General features: G+C 36.8%; 1 protein-coding gene across 4 annotated transcripts in view; it reads left to right on the top strand.

Moving 5' to 3' along the window:
* TRAF3 (TNF receptor associated factor 3) overlaps positions 1-20,329 on the top strand; it is a 66,483-nt gene extending 46,154 nt beyond the window's left edge. For 2 of the 4 annotated variants that reach the window (XM_075151035.1, XM_075151036.1), the window contains 6 exons: positions 3,137-3,217; positions 5,917-5,991; positions 7,804-7,896; positions 12,399-12,539; positions 17,535-17,709; positions 18,957-20,329. In XM_075151035.1, coding sequence (XP_075007136.1) covers positions 3,137-3,217; positions 5,917-5,991; positions 7,804-7,896; positions 12,399-12,539; positions 17,535-17,709; positions 18,957-19,528 — 1,137 coding nt within the window. In that variant the 3' untranslated portion in view covers positions 19,529-20,329. The remainder of the gene's footprint in view (positions 1-3,136; positions 3,218-5,916; positions 5,992-7,803; positions 7,897-12,398; positions 12,540-17,534; positions 17,710-18,956) is intronic. The other 2 variants (XM_075151037.1, XM_075151038.1) reach the window with 2 other exon arrangements.

The following is a 20,329-nucleotide window of genomic DNA, read 5'->3' as shown; positions in this document are numbered from 1 at the left end:
ACAGAAAAGAGTGTTTGTAAATAAAGTAATTGTTCTCCAAAATCTTAAATGGTGGAATTCTGAGTTGCTTTAAGAGGTAGTAGAATTGGCTTATCCAGAGAGCCAAAGAGGTTTGTTAAAATGTAGTTTTATGTTGGGTTGTCACTATTTTGATTGTATTGAAGTTGGTACCATTATTCACTGCCCTTAAAAGTTCTAAACAAATCTGCATTTGTAAATCAGAACATTTCCAAGGAGTGCTACATGTTCTCATGTTATCATTGGCTTATATGTTTCAGTACATAGAAAAAGGACAGTTTTGCTTCCATGCTGCTTTAAGGGTGCAGAATGCTCCACAATTAGAAGATTAGCAATTGGCTGCAAATTTTAAATTATTTTTGCCTAGATTTTTAGAGGTTAAGTGATTATAGAAATGCAGATGGTTTTATTTGTTGTGGCCTCATAAAATGTTACCTCATTGTACTTTGGTAACAAGAGTTAGAAGCTTAATGAGACTGTATGTTGGCTGAATGAAAGGCTCCTTTTGACTTCTCATTTGAGTTTTGTCACCCAGAGCTTGAGTTCATCTCTAGCTTCTGTAGCCTAAAATTTTCTCTAATGTAACGATGACTGAAGCAAGCCTCAGTGACTTGAACTGAAAATGGAGATAGAGGGAGCGTACCGAGAAAAAAGGTATGCAAATGGAAACAAAAATAATTTTACCGGAGTGTGTATGGTTCATGTCTTCATAGAATCCCATGACCTGTGGGGTAGGAAATCCCCGTTGTTGGAGGCAGAGTCTTTAGTTAACAATGTTAGTACACATTTTTTTAGATTTGTCTTGTCTGCACTGTCACTGGGTGAGTTAACTTCTTAATTTCTTTTCTTTTGTTTAAACCATCTAAAAAGTTGGGTTTTTTTTGTCACAAAGCTACCTTTTCCATCCTGTAACTCCTGGCAGATAAAGATGGTGCATTGTTAAAACAGAAATTAGTAGCCTGAAGTGCTTCTGAATTACTACATTTTTCTGTGGATAATCCACAAAACTACTTGGAAGTGCATCTCCTATAAAACTGATACCTGGGCAGTAGTAATATGATACAGATGTGGAAGGACAGCATTACTTAGTGTCTGGGCTCTGTACTACCACCCTGGCCACAAAAAGGCTGTCCCAAGCAGACCCTACCAAGGTAATCTGGGCTCTACTCAGTAGTCTGAAATACCGCTGAGCGGACTGGGACAGCCACTGAGGAAGACACAAGACATTGTCATCCTGCTCCCTTGTCACTGCTGTGGAACCAGACATGTTCCCAGTGTGGCACTGGCTTCTCTGAGGAGCCATATTAATACCCTGCCTTCCCCTCATCTGTTCCAGGTGCCCTGCATGTGGTGTCACCCATGCTTTATGCTGCATTTGGCTTTTGGTTTTGTGTGCTTGACTGTGTGAATTTAGCTGGTCGGTAGGAAGAGGATTCTGCCACTGGAATGGGATTAGGGTGGTACATCCTGAAGTCATTGGAAAGGCTTCCCTTGGTTTCAGTGGGTGGGCCCTGGGATGTGGAGTGAGGAGGAGAACTGGAGAAAGGGCTGAGAAGAAGTTGCATGTTGCTTTTTATCATGAACCGAGAGTCAATGTCATAGCCTTTGCCAGATTGGGTAGGTTGGAGAAGAGTGTGAGTTAAAATTAGGAAATGAATGTTAGAAGGGAGTATTATTTTTCTGGTTTTGTAGTTGATAAACCATTAAAGAAGTTTGTAGGGTAATAGGCTCCCAAAGCTATGTGGTAGTGTGTGATGTCTCTCTTCAACCCGATTACAGAATGAGGGAGGGGGCAGGTCCAGTTCTTGAGTCTGAGCAGAAATGGCCCGATGAGCCATTGCTTATTAGAAGAGTACCACAGTCACCCTGACAGGGGTTACTCTGGGGAGAGGTGTTGTCAGTCTGTTAGCATTGCTCCTGGTTGGGTATCCATGTCCTGGTGGGGAGGGACTGAAGCTAGCTCCTCACCCCCACATTTTGGGAGGCTGTCCCAGCTCTCTGGCTAAGGAGCAGCTTAGGCTTCCTTGCTTTCTGTTGCTGTGACTGTCTACATGTGCTACACCAAATGGTAAGGGTGGCAGGATAGACTTGTTTCAGAACAGCATACCTAATGATCTGTTTTTAAAAGTGAGGCGGTATACATTTTCAAATATTTGCAGATTTATGACGGAGTTCTGAACCAAGGCCTTTCACATCTCAGAGCTTGGGTCTCCTTTACGTCTTTGCGTTGTTTCAAAAAATAGACATCATTACTGGGCAAAAAGGGCATGCTATTTGTTCTTCCTTTTCTAACAGGCTTATAAATCTAGACCTTTGTTTCCTTTGCTTTTCTTAAGTATCAGAAATGTTTCAAGTTGAATGGGACAAGTCACTTGACGTGAAATGAATTTTTTTTTTTCCAGATTTTTCATTCTGTTGAGAAAAACTGAGAAGAAATGTAAATTCAATTAGCTTGGGTCTGATTTTCTTCTCTCCCTATGGTGATGTGGTTTGACAGCTATAGTGAAGTATCTGTCATCATCTAGGTTCAGATCAAAATGCCTGCCCAGCATCATGATAAAATTTCAACATCTTTTTGAACTTTGGGTGTATAACAGTAAGACTTATTATCAGGTGTTTGGGAATCAGAACTAGAAAATAATTGGGAGGGGAATAGCTGTACATAGGAAAGAGAGATTCTTTGGGAGTGGACAATGCACACTTTTGAAGAGCTTTTCCATGCACTGTATACCCTTGCTAAAAAGGACATCTGCAGTGGTTCTGCTCGCTCTTAAAGATGCCCATTTTATGAGTAATTCTTGGGGAAGAAAACTTGACTTTTATTGTTGTTTCATTGCTCTAAGTAAAAACAATAAAATGAGAAGCAAATAGATTTACTCTGCTTGGGAAAACACAAGAAAACCCTTATTTTTGCTGCAGAGTATCAACACATCTATTGAAGGCATAAACTGATGTTTGAGCAATTGCAGTTCTGTAACTCTGCACGATTGGGATAAACATTGAAAAAAATCTTTTGTGTTTTTTTAATTATTGTAGGATGCTTTTCTTTGCAGGTAAGTCCTCTCTTTAATTTCAGAGTAAGAGTTGATTTGTGGTTTGTTTGCTTTTTCCTCTGTAGAAACATGAAGATACAGACTGCCCGTGTGTCATGGTTTCATGTCCTCATAAATGTAGTGTTAAAACACTCATGAGGAGCGAGGTAAGAAGTCATACCCAGTGTTGTGCTGAAAAATTAAATAATTTTTTTAGTAAGATCTCGCAAGAATTTTGCCAGAAGCCATTTCCTTATTAAAACGTGAGATCTAAAGAAAAGCTTTTTCTACCACACAGTTAAGTGTGATAACACTCAAATATTTTTAATGATTTCTTGAAAAACTATTTAAAAAGAAATAATTTCTTAGTTTTGTGTCATTATTACACTTGGCTTGCCCAAGATTAGCGCATGTCTTTCCTGCTTTCATTTTTACTAGCTTTCTCCCGGCCCTTCCCCCATTTGAAGCATTTGTTGAGCACAGTAGAGCAGCATCTTGGGGTAGATAGCTTATATTAAAATAAAAAGAGAGAATTAAAATTTAGTGCACATTGACAAGATTTAGTAAAGACTAGAAAAATCATATAAATGTGTAGAATCATTCCATGGAAGAACTTAAATTATGATTAAATCTGTTAAATTTGGGAAAAAATGACAACTGACACTTAGAGAATTAGTGTAAGATACAGGGTAATATGAGTCGAATATTCCAACAGCCAGATGCAACAATGGATAAAAAATTCTCTTAATGTGTAGAAGCTTGCAGTAATATATAGACGAAATTAAAAAAAAAAATTAAAACCTGTCTTGTTTGAACAGATCCATGTTCTTGTACATAAACGGATATAAGTAGCATCTGTCAAAGTTGATGTGTGTTATTTTTCCCTAAAAATAGAACTTACTTACCAAGGATGGGGAAGAGCTTATTTAAGTCTTCAGCACTCTGTAAGCCTCACTTAAGGAAAGTTAAGTTTCTGATCTGAGGATAAGCTTTTCTCTTTTCACTGATACTTACTTGCTGAGTTGGATTCTTACTATATTTCAGTTACACTTGTAAATTATTAATCATGTCATAATGCACAAGGCACATAAGGCACCTGCCAAACACAGGGGCAGTCTTTTCTCCCAGGATAATGAAATATAAAATATATGATAGATACTGTACCTATTAACAGAAATTGAGCTGCTAAGAAAAGAGAAAATATGTATACTGAGCCAATTCTATCAGTGCTTGCTTCCAAGTTTAGATCCTCGTTCTGGAGCACTTAGGCATATTCTCAAATCTTGACTTCAGCAGTTACAGTCTTGAGTGCTAATAAGAATTGACCCGTTAAAGCCTGGGTCATTACACATATAGTTAGAACTGGGTTCTGAAACCATTGGTAGAATCAGAACTTTAAATGGTCATCTTGCCCTGCATCATCTGTTGCTGTATGTTGCTTAATTTTTTTCTGATACTGTGAAAATGTATATATTAGTTAGCTGCATGGTTAGGGACAATGACTCTAATGCAGAAAATGGGAAAATGCCTGCCTAACAGTTTGAGAAAATTCTGTAGTGTATAACAAGTGAATATCTTATTTTAAGAACGAAAGGCGATTTTTCATGTTTAATTCATAACTCTTTGGCAGACTTCTGGTTGAAAATGTGGCATTCTTGTAAAGCTTGTAATACCACATGTCTCTTATTTGGTCTTACTTTTTTTTCTGAACCACGTGTCTTTTGAAACTATACTGTGAATTTCTACAGATAGTGTTTAGAACATAGTAGGTATATATCAGAGACGAGTGACCGATTGCATCTCGGTATCAGATTTTAAAGACTCTCCTGTCTGTTCCAGAGCTACACGTTCAAAGCAGAATTGGTTCACCACTTCTTTCCATGGAGGTGGATGAGCTGAGTCATGTGGGGCTTATGGTGTGGGAATTTCAAATGAGATTTTGAAACCCAAAAGAGTGATGCCAGCTGAGGAGCTAGACTCTAGCTCCCGTCTGCTTTGTGGGAAATTCAAACTGCAGATCCTGCTTTTGAAGAGAGAGTGTTGGTTGCACTATCCCTTCCAAAAATGGCTCTTTGCTGCAACTTTTAGGCAGTTTGCATCCAGCTGCTGCCCTCTGTGCTGCAATGGCTGCTGTCTGTATATATGTATATGCTTCTGTGAATTGGTTTATTTTTAAATGAAAAGTGGTCTGTGCTCATAATAATCCAAGATATTGGAGTAAATCTCAATCTGTGAAAAATGCAGGCATTTTACTAATCAGTTTTAACTTGTGTACTGCATTTTTTTAAAGTTACTTAACTGTACCTATTCTAAAACTCTTTGTCTGTTTCATGCAGTACTTGTTTAGTCTTTTTTGTGTAATTTAACTGTTAAATTTAGGCATGGAGAATTGCATGTTATGTTTTGGATAAATTGGTTCCTCATGAAATTAGGATTAGAAAAAATGTACTTTACTACAGTGAAACTGATCTTAAGACTTGCTTAGAACACCAGTAAAAAAATCACTTGTTGAGAAAAGATTAGTTGTTCACTAATGTCAAATGAAATCATTTAAATACTTGTAGAGTGTGTTCTTTCTGTTTGCCTTTTTTTAATTGGGTTGCCTATTGAAATAGTCTTCAGTAGAAGTTTCACTGTATATTAAATGTATCACACTGTATACTGTATTGGCATGTGCGTGTGGTTTACATATGTGTATATATAGTATTTGCACTTTAGGTCAGACCGGAGAAAATATACACACATGTATTGTATGTTCTGCAAACAGCACACAAACAATGCAAACCTGATAACCTGTGCCCTTTATGTTTTGAGCATTATCATGCAAACGTCTTTTGCCAAAACTCACATTTTTTTCCTATTGCAGTTGAATGCACATTTGTCAGAATGTATTAATGCCCCAAGTACCTGTAGTTTTAAGCGTTATGGCTGCACTTTTCAGGTCAGTATATAACAATTATACTTCCCAATTGATGAAAGTCTGCAAATAGAACCTAACTCTTTGACGTGAAAGTTCTGGACTTCTCTAGTCTCGGTTAAGAAAGTCATCCAGTTGCACCAAGTGATAATGCAGCAGATGTTTGGTTTTGCATTTTAAAAATAAACAATATAAAAAGCCCACACATTCCTGCAATGGTTTGGGAGTTCAGTTATTAGGTACATCTTGTTGAAATAGGCAGATGATACATTTGAAGAACTTTTTAACTTAGAATAAGAGGAAAGTCACTTTTGTTCTTCAGAAAATAGACTAGTAGCTTCAGTTGTTTCTATGAAAGTATTTACTTTCTTGAGCTAAGTATGTTTATATTTTCTCTCATTTGCGTGTCTTATTAAAAATATTAAGGCTAAACATAGCTTAGCACATTTAAAACATGTATTTTTATGTGCATTCGTATGTCTGTGTGCACATAGGTGTATAATCAAAGCATAGCATGAAATTTATTTTTAAAAAAAAAGTTTTAGATTTTAATCCTGGCAATCCCTGCAATATTTTTAAAAACAAAAAAAAGCCAAACCTCAGAGTTTAGTTTCAGTAGTATTATTCCAGTCTCTTCCAATATTCTGCTTCCCTTACCATATGTCTTGGGGAACTTGGATGCTTATATAATGAAGAGATTAGTCAGGAAATTTCAGAAACCACTGACAGGAAAAAATGGAGTTTATCAGATAGTGTGATTCATTTGTTAGACCATGATAACTTAAAGAGACAAGAACTGTAAGCAGCAACACTTCTCAATAAACTACTTCCTGCAGGTATTTCCAGGTTCTTAAATAATGAGCATTCATCATTTTAAGTGTTAACAGTAATGCTCTTAGTGGTAGAACTGATCAATGCTGTAACCCTGCCCACTGTTATGTCGTATGTATTGCCATTCATTTTATGTATGTATATGTGTGCATATATGTACATATATCCACATATATATTTTTAGTATTTTATATAGAGTACATACCTTGAGGATCATTGAAACCTTTTCAGTTGCTTTGCAGCATATCTACCATCAAAGCTAATATACTCTGCATTGCAAAACACTTACTAAGGTAGGTGTAATGCAACACAATACAAATAAAGAAAGTAATATGGTCTGCATCTTATGTACTCTGTATATGATCTATGTGTGTTCTGTAAACTTTTTATATAGTGGTTATTTGTAACAGCATTTATAGGTTGTGCAGAGGCAGCATATCTGTATATCATAGAGCAATCATGGTAACGTCTTAGTATGACAAACTAGGCATTGTAATATCTCTCAAAGTAGTTTATAAAGCTGGCAGTTTCCAGTGATGATAAATTTATCTTAAATATTTGTCTTTAATACTCAGCTGAGGGAGAACTTAGCGCTTATGAAGCTGTGTTCATGAAATACAACAGAAGTTTTAAATTATGGTTTGGGGAATTGGACATTTTAGGTTTTGTATGACTCAAGAGTTTTATTGTGCCTTATTTAGTGTAAAGCTACACAGGAGACTCTAAAATACAATTCATTTTGTAAATCTTATTCATCTTTATTGTCTCTGACGTATCAAGTACACTGGATGGAGATACATGGCAGTTGTATAAAACACTTGCTATATTAAATGTATTCCTGACTTTTGTGAATTCCCAAGTAGATTTCCCTTCTCTCTACAGTTCTGCAACATGCATCCGTGAACCAAAATATGTAGTGTTGGTTCGATGTCTTGATATACTCTTTCTTTGTAGGTTTAAAAGAAGTGGAATTGGCTAAAATGTATAAATTCTTTGTTGTCACAGGGAACAAACCAACAAATTAAAGCACATGAAGCCAGCTCAGCAGTGCAGCATGTTAACTTATTGAAAGAGTGGAGCAATGCTCTAGAAAATAAGGTATATCTTCTACTCACTTCTAATTTTCATTGATTTCTTTAAATCATATAAAAGTACTGGAAGAAGCGGTTTTTTTCTATTTAACAGCTGTTCAACAGTACAGCTAAAGCACTAGTAGGCTCCAAAAGCAATCAAGCCACTTAGCATATCTGGTACCTTTGTTATAATAAAATGCTGTGAGAAACTTGGCTTCGCAACTCCATATACAATTTTCCTCATTGGTAACTTAATTAAAACACTTTCTTCACATAGATAACCAGTCCAGTATTAAATTTCCTTTCTGAGCTGCCTTCTTGCAAAAGGAAGGGTTCAGAAAGCTGTGGCAGCACTGTGAGCTGTATTTTTGCTACCTCAGTACTTTTCCAGAGATAACATTATTACAAATACCAGTTATTTATTTTATTTATTTTTGTTCTTGCTCTCCAGACTTAATGACCTGCAAAGGTTAATTAAATTAAACATATTGTAACTCATGGGCATGATGATTTGTGCATTAGTGCTAGACCAGAATTAAGTTCATGTTGCAGTGCTTCCTTGGGACTCCTGGTTTTAGAATGTTTGGGATTTGGGAGATGAAAATCATATCAGTATCAGCTACGATCTTGTGAATCATTTGAATGACTTAACCATCTGTTCCCCAAATAAAATTTAAGGCTTTGATTTAAAAATGCAAAACTTAAGAAAACAGTGATTTGTTCTGAAATCTTTCAAAAAAGAGTACTGTTTTACATAGCCATTAAAATAATGCTTCTGCTTTTTTGGGGGCAAAAGAATCCCAGAATTACTGAATTGTTCTACAAATGCAGGCAGAAGAGTCGGGAGCCCCTTCAGATTCTTCTAGAATGAGTTAATAAGAGCACCAACTCCAGTGTAAGCTCAGTGGCAGTTATGATATGTGTGGCTTGTGACTTCTGTCATCTCACAGCAGACTGCTAGCTCGAGTTTAGCAAACTCGGTCTAGAAAGCGAATCCCCTTCTTGGCCTACAGTGATCTCTCATGCATGGGTTTCCAGCAAGGTCCTGCAGCCGCAGGAAGTACAGCTTTAAAGCAGAACTTTACAGGAACAGCAAAACATGATTTTTGTCCCCAGCACACTTGTCCCTGCATTGCTTTTTTTTTTTTTAACTTGAAGCCCCATAACGAAACCATTGAACCTGGGAGAGGTCCAGTATAGTTTTTTTTGATACAATTTTTACTACATCGGTAAGTCTTAGTTTGATGATCAATAACAATACTTAAGTTTGCTTTTGCACTTGAATCTCTTTGTTAATGTAGGAACTGTACATTTTTCCGTTTTGACAGATACAGATTCATATCCTTAGTTCTTTTTCATTAGTCTGATTAAAACTATACAATTTATTTTACATCATAGGAAAAAACCATGTTCCCTGTGACTTCCAGAATAGATCATGTTCTGCCTTTTGTCAGTGTCCTGAGAGGTGCTTTGTCATTTAAAAAATGCCCAGCAGTTCTATGTTTGTCTCTTATAGAGCTAAGAGAATATAGACTTTACTACACTTTTATGTTCAATTTTTGTTTTTAACTTTCATATAGGACATAACTGCTTATCACTGTCCATTTTTTTTTTCTTTTCACTTCCTGCTTTGTAGACTTCTTCCTATTCATAATAAAGAGTTGAATCACTGGAAATCCCAAGACCGTGCCAAGTTACCAGAATAGCTAACCACATATCATATGTCAGTGACTTTATTCTAGAGAAGGGTAACAAAATGATTTGTAACTTCATTGTTGCTCTCTTCTTTGAGAAAAAATTAATTGATGCACTGAAGAACAACAGCGCAAAGTTAACTTACCTGGTGAATACCACAGAAATCTTGGCCCTGCTGAAGTCAGTGGAATTCTTGTCATTGGTTTCTGCAGGGTCAAGATTTCGTTAGGGGTACTCACTGTGGTACGTACGGAGGGGAAAGGAGAAGTTGGCTTCTCCCGGTCACCATGTTCTTTAACAGTGCTTGTGGAGTATGCAAACTGAAAGTCTTCAGAACTGCAAAGCTTGTGTTAAGTTACAAGTTTGAATGGTGCTGTTGGCAAAGAGTAGTAAGAGAAGGTCAGATGTAAAATCTTGAATCAAAACTTTGCGGGGTGAATTAAAATTTGGTGTTTTGTTCACTCTGTGATGGGACAGACTTGCAGACTGAACTCCCACGGGTTTTGTGATGTTGGAAATAATGACTTGAACATAACTTTGTGGCTTCGACACATTCTTAAAGAAATCTGGTATAAACTCATTTTTCTTTTTTAATATGTGACTTAAATATGGGACCTGTCTGTTTTAATCCAGTTCTTTGTGGCGTAAGAGGGTTTCTTCCATAATTTTTTAGTAAGCAATAATAAGCAATAGCTTAATTTGAAAAACTGCTGAATGAGAGCATGCTTTATCCTAGCAATATTTCAAATATAACAAGGAAGTAAAGGAAGCTGATTGATGCAGTTTGTAAATGTTTCTAAAGATGCTATGTTTCCTTTACTCTGTTTTTTTAATTCAAGTTCCAAAGACTTACGCCAAATGCAATTAGGAAACTATATTTCGTGTTAAAGATTTCTTATTCACAAATTACCACCAAACTACAATTACTGACTTAGCAATGACAGTTCTGTATGATTAAGGACATAATTCTATTTTTCTTGTGTTCTGTAGAACTACGTGGCAAATCTCAGTACAAGACAGGCCCACGTTTTATGAGTTTTACAAAAATGGAAATGTAGTGCTAGTGACAGAGAGTGTAACTGCCTCATGATTGGGAGGTCTGGGGAGGAAACAATGAGAAAAGGGGAATGTAAAGATCACAATTAACTAAAGAAGTCTGATTCATTAAGGAAAAGGAGGATGCAAAAAATTAAAGTGGCTGCCCAGCAGATCTGAAATATGTGGGAGGCAGGGGTACTAGTTTAAATTTAAACTTGTTCTTAAAAATTTTCTCTAGTACCTAGGCATGCATTCCTTCAGTCTCGAGATTGTTTGTTTCTCTCTCTGCACTGGCAAAATTAGCTGTCTCTCATTTCTGTTGAGCCTCTTCTGCCAGTTTTTCATATATAAAATGCGGAACTAATGTATGTGTGTATATGCACACATGCTATGCTATATTGAAAAATAGGTACGCACATATATTATGGTATCTCTACATATTTTTGGGCCCCCGTCCAATTAACAAGCTGAATGCCTGTGGACTTTGGCAGTCCTTTGTCTAGTTTAGGCTAGTATAGAGGTTGAAATTACTTACCTTTTTAAAGAGGCTAGCTTCTTGAGTCTGGGAATGCAGTGACACATAAGTTATTCGACTATGTCTGATGAGAGAGCAGTTAAGGTGGAATTCTACAGTGGTACCCATATCAGAGGTAAAAATGGCTTGATCTCAAACCAGCATCTATATTGGGGGTGGTGGTGTAGATTGTTTTTTTTTTTGGGGAACATGAAGCATCCAAGTAATTGGTCTTAATGTGAATGTTTATCAAAAGATTTTCATGGCTCAAAAATGGTGCTGCTTCTTATCCATATAACGATCTATCTGTGGAACTAGTCAGGGCATGTACAAATGTCATTTTGTGTCAAGTGTTTGTTTTCTATGTTTTTGCTGCTGACTAATCTTGCCTGGGGAAAAAAGAGATTTTAAAAAAAAAACAAAACAAAACAACCCACCACCACAAAGCAACCCCCTTCCCCAAACCACATTAATGAGCAGAGCGTGAAATAGTGTGACAGAGAATATTTACTGTATTACTTTCATCCCCAAGAGATACAATATATGATATTCTTCTAACAAGGCTCTTGTTTTAAAATCAGAATGAGTCACTAATGAATGAATTCCTAAAATGTCAATACAGAGAGAGAATATAATCTGCAGCCTTGTAGCTCTTTAGTCTTTTCTACTAGTAGGCACCATTGGATTTTCCTTCAAATGCATGGATCCCTTCTGTATTCACTCATTTCAGGAGTTTTCATAACCATCACATTCTGTGAAGCCAAGCCAATCCCACACAGATAATGTTTTTCCTTAAATTTGCTATAGATCAGGGTAGATTGGAGTAGGTGGGGAAGATTATGTTTCCCTTCCCAACTAGCTTTTCAGCTGCTCGGCTTTTCTCTGGTATCCCTTCTGTGCAGGGCTCGAGTTCTGATCTAGAGCTAAATAGGTTGTTTCTTACAAACTCCAAATAACTTCCAAGTCAGTTAGTGGAAACCAGGAGACCCAGCCATTAAATAACAAACTGAATAAAGAAAAGATTATGCATAGACACAAGTTCTTTTGCTGTTTGTGTATCCCATCTGCACTTTCATTAGCCAAAGTTGTACCAATATCACGCTGTGGAAGTGCAAAAGTAGCTATCGGAAAGTTGGGGTTTATTTATTTATATGCAAGACATGGAGAGAGATTTTTACTAGGATCTCATCCCTTTCATGTGTGTAAGATAGTTTAAAACTAACAAAGTTATAGGTATTTTTAATAAACTTTGGCAGGAGTAATTGTAGAATTTTTTCCAGGTGGCCTTGCTCCAGAATGAAAGTTTGGAAAAGAACAAGAGTATACAAACTTTACATAATCAGATTTGTAGCTTTGAAATAGAAATTGAAAGACAGAAGGAAATGCTGCGGAATAATGAATCTAAAATACTTCATTTACAGGTAAGAAATTTAGAATCTCCCCATTAAAGCAGAAATGGTAGTAGCTTCTGTTCTGTGCCTTTACACTTGTGAAGTGAGGTGTTCTCATTAAAAAGGGGGGGAGAGAGTTTACCTTATTACAAAGCTATTCTGATTTTTTTTTTCTTCTGGTCAGTAGCTGGTTTGTTGTGTTTGTTGGAGTAAGCTACTTCACTAAAACACTGCAGTTGCCTAGCCTATGTTAAAACAAAAACCCCTGTTTAAAAAGGGAAAAGATTGAAAACAAAATTTCAAAACTTACATGAAGAATAATCATAATTATTTTTTTCTTCTCTGCAAAAAATAACTGCTTGCTACTGTCAAACTGGAGGTCAAGATTAGCACCTTAGAACTGTCATATGTATAATGTGTATTTCTTTTCTACTTGCTGGTATTTTAAAAAATATTAATCATGAGTGAGATCAGTCTGGTGTAGAATTAATCCAAACATAGTACAATGCATTTGAATACACTTTTTAAAATCCATGTTTCTCTTGTCCTTCAGAGGAAAATGTATCTAATTATTCCTTTGCCGGTAGGTCGGAGTTTCTTGTTCTGTGGTCTGAATCACCTGGCCACAAGCCAGCGTCAAACTAGAAATCCTCTGGATGCACTAGCACGGTGCTTAGCCCAAGCTGAAATTCTCTGCTTTGCATTCAGAGCTGACTTGGAATGGGGATGCTGGGAATTTGTGTTAGCTTGCGTGATACTGACCACAATTAGGGAAGCCTCAGGAGATGTTTAGCAAGCTATTGTGAAGGTATCGTTTACACATTATTTTAGTATGTCTGCTGCTAGAATATCAGATACCTGCTTTAGCATCCAGCTTAAAGGAACGTAAATAAAAATCTTTTTTTCACTTACTATTCACTTCATGTATTAAATGGCAAATGTTGATACTCAGGAAAGATATCAATATCCAAACTAGAGTACGGCTGAAATTCAAAGGGTAGCACATTCAAGAGCTCAGTGCCTTGAGAACCTTAATGTTGGTTTATAAGGAAGCCTTTAAGTTATGCAACAGCAACATTTCTCCTTATAGCACTTATTTCTTTCCATGTTCTGCCCACGTAGTAACCAGTTCAGCCTGCCTTAGTCATTGTTATTTCGTCTGATGATAGTCTGGGATATGCTTATGATATTGCATTCTGACACTGGGAAGGTAATCTTTGTATGTATTGATATTGCTGATTGAATCTACCAGGAGGTAAGTTAATTTGTAAGCCTGGGGTTTTTACACATGCTGTCTCAATAACCAGTGATGAGAGAGGAAATGGAAAAAATGTGGAGCAGAGGTTTTTCATGATTGTCTTGATGACAGATTGCAATATCTTTGATTTCCTCAAGCTGTAAGTGTTAGCAAAATCAATTTTCAAATGGTTTATGTTTAGGAAAAAAACCCACAAAACAATATGGTTGGCACATTCCAACAGGTGGCTTTTTGGTGCTAATAAGTATTGGAGAGTATGTGTTTTGCTCTCCCCGCCCTATGTCTTCTCGCCAATTAGTTTAGTTATTTTAAGCTAAACTGTGTTTTACAGCTGTTTCAGCCTGATTCCTTCCACTTAACTGGAGCTTTCTGCTTCAGTCAGGTTGTTAAGGGCATCCTGGAAACATACCTCAATTTGTTTTTCCCTGGACAATATGATTAGCCTCTTTCTGTTGCCTACTAGGAGTTGAAGAAATGAGTTACCTGTTGTGCGCCATTCTTTTTCTGGGTTGTGCTGAGCAGCCATGGCTGTACAAGAGCCACAGATATTTCCAGTGTAGAACTAGCCAGTTCAGGTCTGGACAAGCATTATTTGTGTAGTCCCCCGAGTCCTATGCATGCTAGTAATTTCTAGTACAGTTTCAGTATTAGTTGTCATTTCTTTGGCTTGGGAACAGCTGTTTCACTGAGCACGACTGGCATCATCTGCAGTGCGAGGCATTTAACACAACTAGTGTACATGCATCCAAGGTGTCTGGGCACTGGCAGGAACCTCAACCTTGAGGTGTTTTGATTCAGATTAATTTTCTATATACTGTTTTCTAGGGGAAGTTTTTACGAAGAGAGTATGTGATACTTTTCCGACTGCTGTCTTGTGGAAAAGAACTTTCACATCCAGTATCCAGTCTTTGTTATGAGTATGTGGAGGCATATTAGTAAGCCAAGTCTTAAGCTGAGTGTGGACATGAGGTACTTAAAGACAAAAGAAACAATGACCTTATGAATACAAAATGATTTGATTGTAATACATTCCTTCGAAGGAGGAGAATGTATGATTTGTTTTCCTAGTCAAGTAGTACCTTTGGTTCCTTTTCTAGTGTGTTCTTCAGCTTTTCAGTTTTGCGCTCTCAGTTGCAGTGGAAAGGTCCATTAGGAACATCTGAAAGAGAGACAGCTGTGAATATAACTTTCTTCAGTTCCTCATGACATTTTCTAAATTCTTTTAGTAATAACAGTGCTAAAATTCTGGAAATTGTTTATTAGAAATACTAAACAAAACCTAGATGAAAATCAACATCAAGAAGAGCCCTCAGTGGTTCGCCAGGCATATAACTCTGGATTAATGATCTGCAGAGGTCAGTTGCTGGAATAAAAAGTGCATGCAGAAAATTGATATCTACTTGAAAATTTATGAGTACAGTGTGAGACATCTATGTGCTTTCTAATGGAATAATTAGAGAGAGTGAAATTCTCCACTGCTGCATTAAATTCAGATTTAGTACATCAGTATCTCCCAGTATGAGGGAGGTTGACTCCCTGTAGGGTAAAAAGGTAGAGATACCACTGCTTTTTAAAAACAGAATACAAGTCTCTGATTATTCTGTCTCTTGAATTCTCATGAAGCGGTACAGGAGATGAAATACTACACATTTGCCGACATGTAGTAGAAGCAGCTGAAAAACAGAATTGGTTGTGCATATACAAAGGTAGAATGTTGCACGCAGGTTGATGGAGAGAAGTTAGTCCCTAGTAACAATTTTTAGTAAACTTCTCCCAAAAGAAGAATAACTTTAAATTCTTCTGCATCTTCACCACTTTCCCAATTCATTAAAAAATGTATTTATTCATTTTGTTTGATGCTGTGTTAGTGCCAAGAGGTCCTAATTGGAAATTAGAGCATCTCTCTGAGAGGCACTGTACCAACCCATGACCACGTTTCTGTTCTTGCCTTGGGGAGTTCATGTTTTGTGTGAGTAGAGGAAAAAGATCAGACTTGGGCACACCTTGAGTTTACTTTTGCATGTTAATGGTGAACTAATGGCCAAATCTTGTGGCTTTGCTCTTAGAACATTTGTTCTAACACACCATTCCATGGTGTGTTTCCTTTTATATGTATAGCTAACAGCCCATCCCTATTTTATTTTCTGATTACCGTCCGTCCAAGTGAGAGGGTGTGAATTGTGTTGGTAGCCGATAATTAGTACGTCCAGGCAAGTTGCTTGATCTATTTAATGGGACCATACCCCTGCATTTATGATTCAGTACACAGCTTTCCTTCACAAAGTTGTGATTTTGCAAGTGAGATATATAAGCTTTTTTTAAAACGCCAACATAGAAATAAATAGTTAATCTTGAAATATGTTAGATTACTCGGTGGTTTTGAGACACAACAAAATAAAACACTCCTAGAACATGATTTTGCTAGCTGGCTTATCAAATCGACAGCCTTCAATTAATCGTTACAGGCTTTCAGTATAACTGAAACCACATGATTAAAAGCAAATGCCTAAAAGGGGAAATGAAGGTTGCATGAGGCAGAAGGGTTTTCCCCATCAGTGGGGAACATTGAATCCACATGGCTAACCAGAAGGCAAATGCAAAATAACTTTATTTTCTTGTTTTGTACTCAACTGCTACTTTTTTTTAAGAAGTGAAAAATCATTTTTAAACATGTTGGCACTATATGATAAGCTATAAAGTTAGATTTGGAATTTAACTGTAGGTGGTAGCAAAAGTAGTTTCTTGTCTCAAATATTTGTGTTATCATTTGAACTTCACAACTGATTATGGGGTTCTGGCTAAAATTCCTGCTAGTCCAAATTAGCTGTGATAACGTAAAGTGCTATGTATTTCTTGCATCAGATTTGAGGTAGACTGGGAAATATGTTCTCCTTTATATTTGTAATATACTGAGGTGCTTGCAATGTCCCTCTTTCAGAGAATACCAGCATTTCTGTGTATTTTTTTTCTTGAATATTATATTTCATGCCTTTCCAAAATCAACTGTGTTTTTTTTTTGTTTTCTTAAAAAGACTTATCCAGCAAGCACCTTCAGGATGTGTGGCTTATTCAATTTAGGAAGTACACATGGGAATTTTAAAAGTGCTTAAGGGGTCAGAAGTGGTAGTTTTGCTTACAGTCTTGAGGGCTTCTGCTGTGGTTATGGGCACGTAATCACTTAGGCTTTGATAACTGATTTATGTAAGCTTGGAGCTTGCTAATGCCGCTGTATCTGCACATATATGTACTCCTGCTCCATGTGTGCAAGTTTTTCTGGAGGGGTAAGTTATTGTGCTGTTACCCAATGACAAACGCGTGCGCATGAGCAGCCACTTGATTCACACCATGGTAAGTTGTTGTTATGCCCATACTTTGTTGCTTAAATACTCTGACATGAAACCCAACAAATATCAGCCCATAATATCGGTATAGAGACGTTCAGAATATTGTTCTTGCATTGAAAGGTTTTTAAAAAATTAAAATTTTTTACACAAACAGTTCCTTTTTTTTTTAAAAAAAATTGTGTTGATAATTCTGATAGTGCTCTAATATTAATACCTGTGCAGCACTAAAGATTTTTGTAAGTGTTTTATAAATACTTGGGCTATTTCTCTAAATTTTCAAGGTTTGTGTTGTTAAAATATTTGACCTAAGTGAAACTTGTTTATATTGGAAATGCATCTTATTACCGATATATAATCCGTGTTTAATTTGCATAAATTAATGTCTTTTTGTTATTTTAACTTGTAACTTATTGTTTTATAAAGCGAGTGATAGACAGTCAAGCAGAGAAACTGAAAGAACTGGACAAAGAAATCCGTCCCTTCCGACAGAACTGGGAGGAGGCTGACAGCATGAAGAGCAGTGTAGAATCCCTCCAGAACAGAGTGACTGAGCTGGAAAGTGTTGATAAAACTGCAGGGCAAGGAGCTCGAAATACAAGTAAGTGTAAGCACAATGGACTGAAGTGCTCCGCAGCGCTGTCAAGAGAAGAGTTATGTCCCTTGAATGGCACTCCCATTGTGATTTTTATGTGGAAGCATCAATAATGCTGATTCTTCTGATTTTTGAATAGGAAACTGCATAATCCCTTTGATGATGTGGCATTGCTTCCACCCTGTTTCTTAGACTTGATTCTTGTCTTTTATTTTGTTTTCTTGACCCTTGTCTTGATTACAATGTTAGTTCATTATAAATAGTTTCTCAGTTGATCTTTGACAGCTAATAGCTTTCAGCTGCTTCTTTAAATATAGTCTTGGTATATTGACAAGTCGTCTTTTATTACTCTTCTCCCTCATGAATGGATCAACAGTATGGTTATCCACCTGAAACCACCTGTCCTGGTATCTGTTACAGAGGTATATTTGATCGAAAGAAAACTGTGAGATCTGCTTGAGAATAAGGTTACTGTCATGCTTGCTGAATAAAGTGAAAACTAGAGTTTAGCAAGATAGTGTAGATCATATGAAAGTGTTTAAATGATTGGAACAAAGGACCTAATGTATAAGTAGATCTGTATAAAACAAACCTGCCTTACGAATTCATTTGTTTCTCAGTATTATATGTTGGCCAATTTTGCCAGTGTGCAAAGACAAAGAGTAAAATTTTCATGTGAGGGAAAGGGGACATTAAAAACGGCTCTTGCTCCAAACTAAATAAGTGACCATATAATGCAGAGCTAAGCTTGAATTTTCTGTTCTTTTATGATGGACTTCAGACAAGGTAACAGCACTACACTTCTGAGACAAGTAATGTCTGAGAAGAATATTTTGAGTGACCAGTGGTGCTTCTGAATTTCTGAGAGATTATGTAGGATGTGTGACCACTTCCAAGGTCTTCACTGCTAATAGCAATCTACAGATAATGCTACCAAAAAATGCTTCTCTCAAAAAATGGAAGCCTCTGTAGTTATATTGCTTAGCGACCAGACAAAATTTATATTAGATGATTTGAGCGTTTGACTTTTACTGCGTGATTAACACCCATGTTTGTAAAAATCCCAGTTAACCTAGATACTAGCTGGCAAACTATTGTCTGTGGAAATTGCTTATCGGTGACAGAATGCACTTTGGTTCTTGGGGAGGAAAATGTTTTCATATTCAATAGCAGCATTGGCAATTGATTTAGAAAAAAAATTGTCTTTAGAAAAAAACACTTTTCTCACCCTCGTCCTTTCTGTTTTCCAACAGGCCTGCTAGAGACACAGCTGAGCAGACATGATCAGATGCTGAGCGTTCATGATATTCGGCTGGCTGACATGGACCTCCGATTCCAAGTTTTAGAAACTGCCAGTTACAACGGAGTATTAATTTGGAAAATTCGAGATTATAAACGTCGGAAGCAAGAGGCAGTCATGGGGAAGACTCTGTCGTTGTACAGCCAACCCTTTTATACTGGATACTTTGGCTACAAGATGTGTGCCAGAGTTTACCTTAATGGAGATGGCATGGGAAAGGGAACGCACTTGTCGTTGTTTTTTGTCATAATGCGTGGAGAATATGATGCGTTGCTTCCTTGGCCATTTAAACAGAAAGTGACTCTCATGCTAATGGATCAGGGACCGTCTCGACGCCACTTAGGAGATGCTTTCAAGCCAGATCCAAACAGCAGCAGTTTCAAGAAGCCAACTGGAGAAATGAACATTGCATCTGGCTGCCCAGTCTTTGTGGCTCAAACTGTGCTAGAGAATGGAACGTATATTAAAGATGATACTATTTTTATTAAAGTCATAGTGGATACATCGGATCTACCAGACCCCTGACATACAATGGGGGAGGCGGATTAAACAGAAGACGACTCCGTTTGGGGGTTTTATATCAGTTTGTCTTCAATCAGAGGTCCTAAAGCTCACAGAACCACCTTGTGGAACAGACGGAAGAGTTTGAAGGCATAACTGCATAGGGTCCAATTGCGAAAGTAGCAACACATTAAGAAATCATACCATGGTATATTTTTTAATAGAACTAGCAACACTTAAGCTCTGAAGAATCACTTATCCCTCATGAGGATAATGATTATAGTCAGAGAGGATTTTTTTTTTAACTTATTAATGATCTAGTCAATTGGAGGTGAAAAGACATATACAGTATGTGCTGAATAAGTTACTGACTTTTATTTCTTTAAGCTAGAATACAAAAACAAAAAAAAACTTCACACGTGGGCTAGCTGGAAACTGTCAGCATGTTAAAAGAAGAAATGATGAAGTAATGTTGCAATTATGATATTATTTGAAAAACTGAGGTGCAATCTTGTCTGAAATATAGTATATTGTCTTTTTAAGGCCTCATCTGGTCTCTGTTTTAAGAATTACTTTGTCAGAAGATCTTGGAAAAGTATCCATGTCTTCTCAAAAGTATCTGAATCAAAATCATATTTTTATTTAAAGTTCTATTGTTACAGAAAACATTTTATTTTAAAACTGTTGATAGACTGATATTTCTTGGAAGAAAAATAGAAGATATCAAACACTGGTTATCACTTGTGATAGGAAAAAAAACTATTCAATTCTGTTATTTCTCTTTAGAAATGTAAAACCTACAATATATGTCGTAGTTAATGACAC

Source organism: Calonectris borealis, chromosome 5 (genome assembly GCF_964195595.1).
Source record: "Calonectris borealis chromosome 5, bCalBor7.hap1.2, whole genome shotgun sequence".
NCBI lineage: Eukaryota > Metazoa > Chordata > Aves > Procellariiformes > Procellariidae > Calonectris > Calonectris borealis.
The sequence above is the reverse complement of the archived record's forward strand: the minus strand, read 5'-3'. Positions and strand labels throughout refer to the sequence as shown.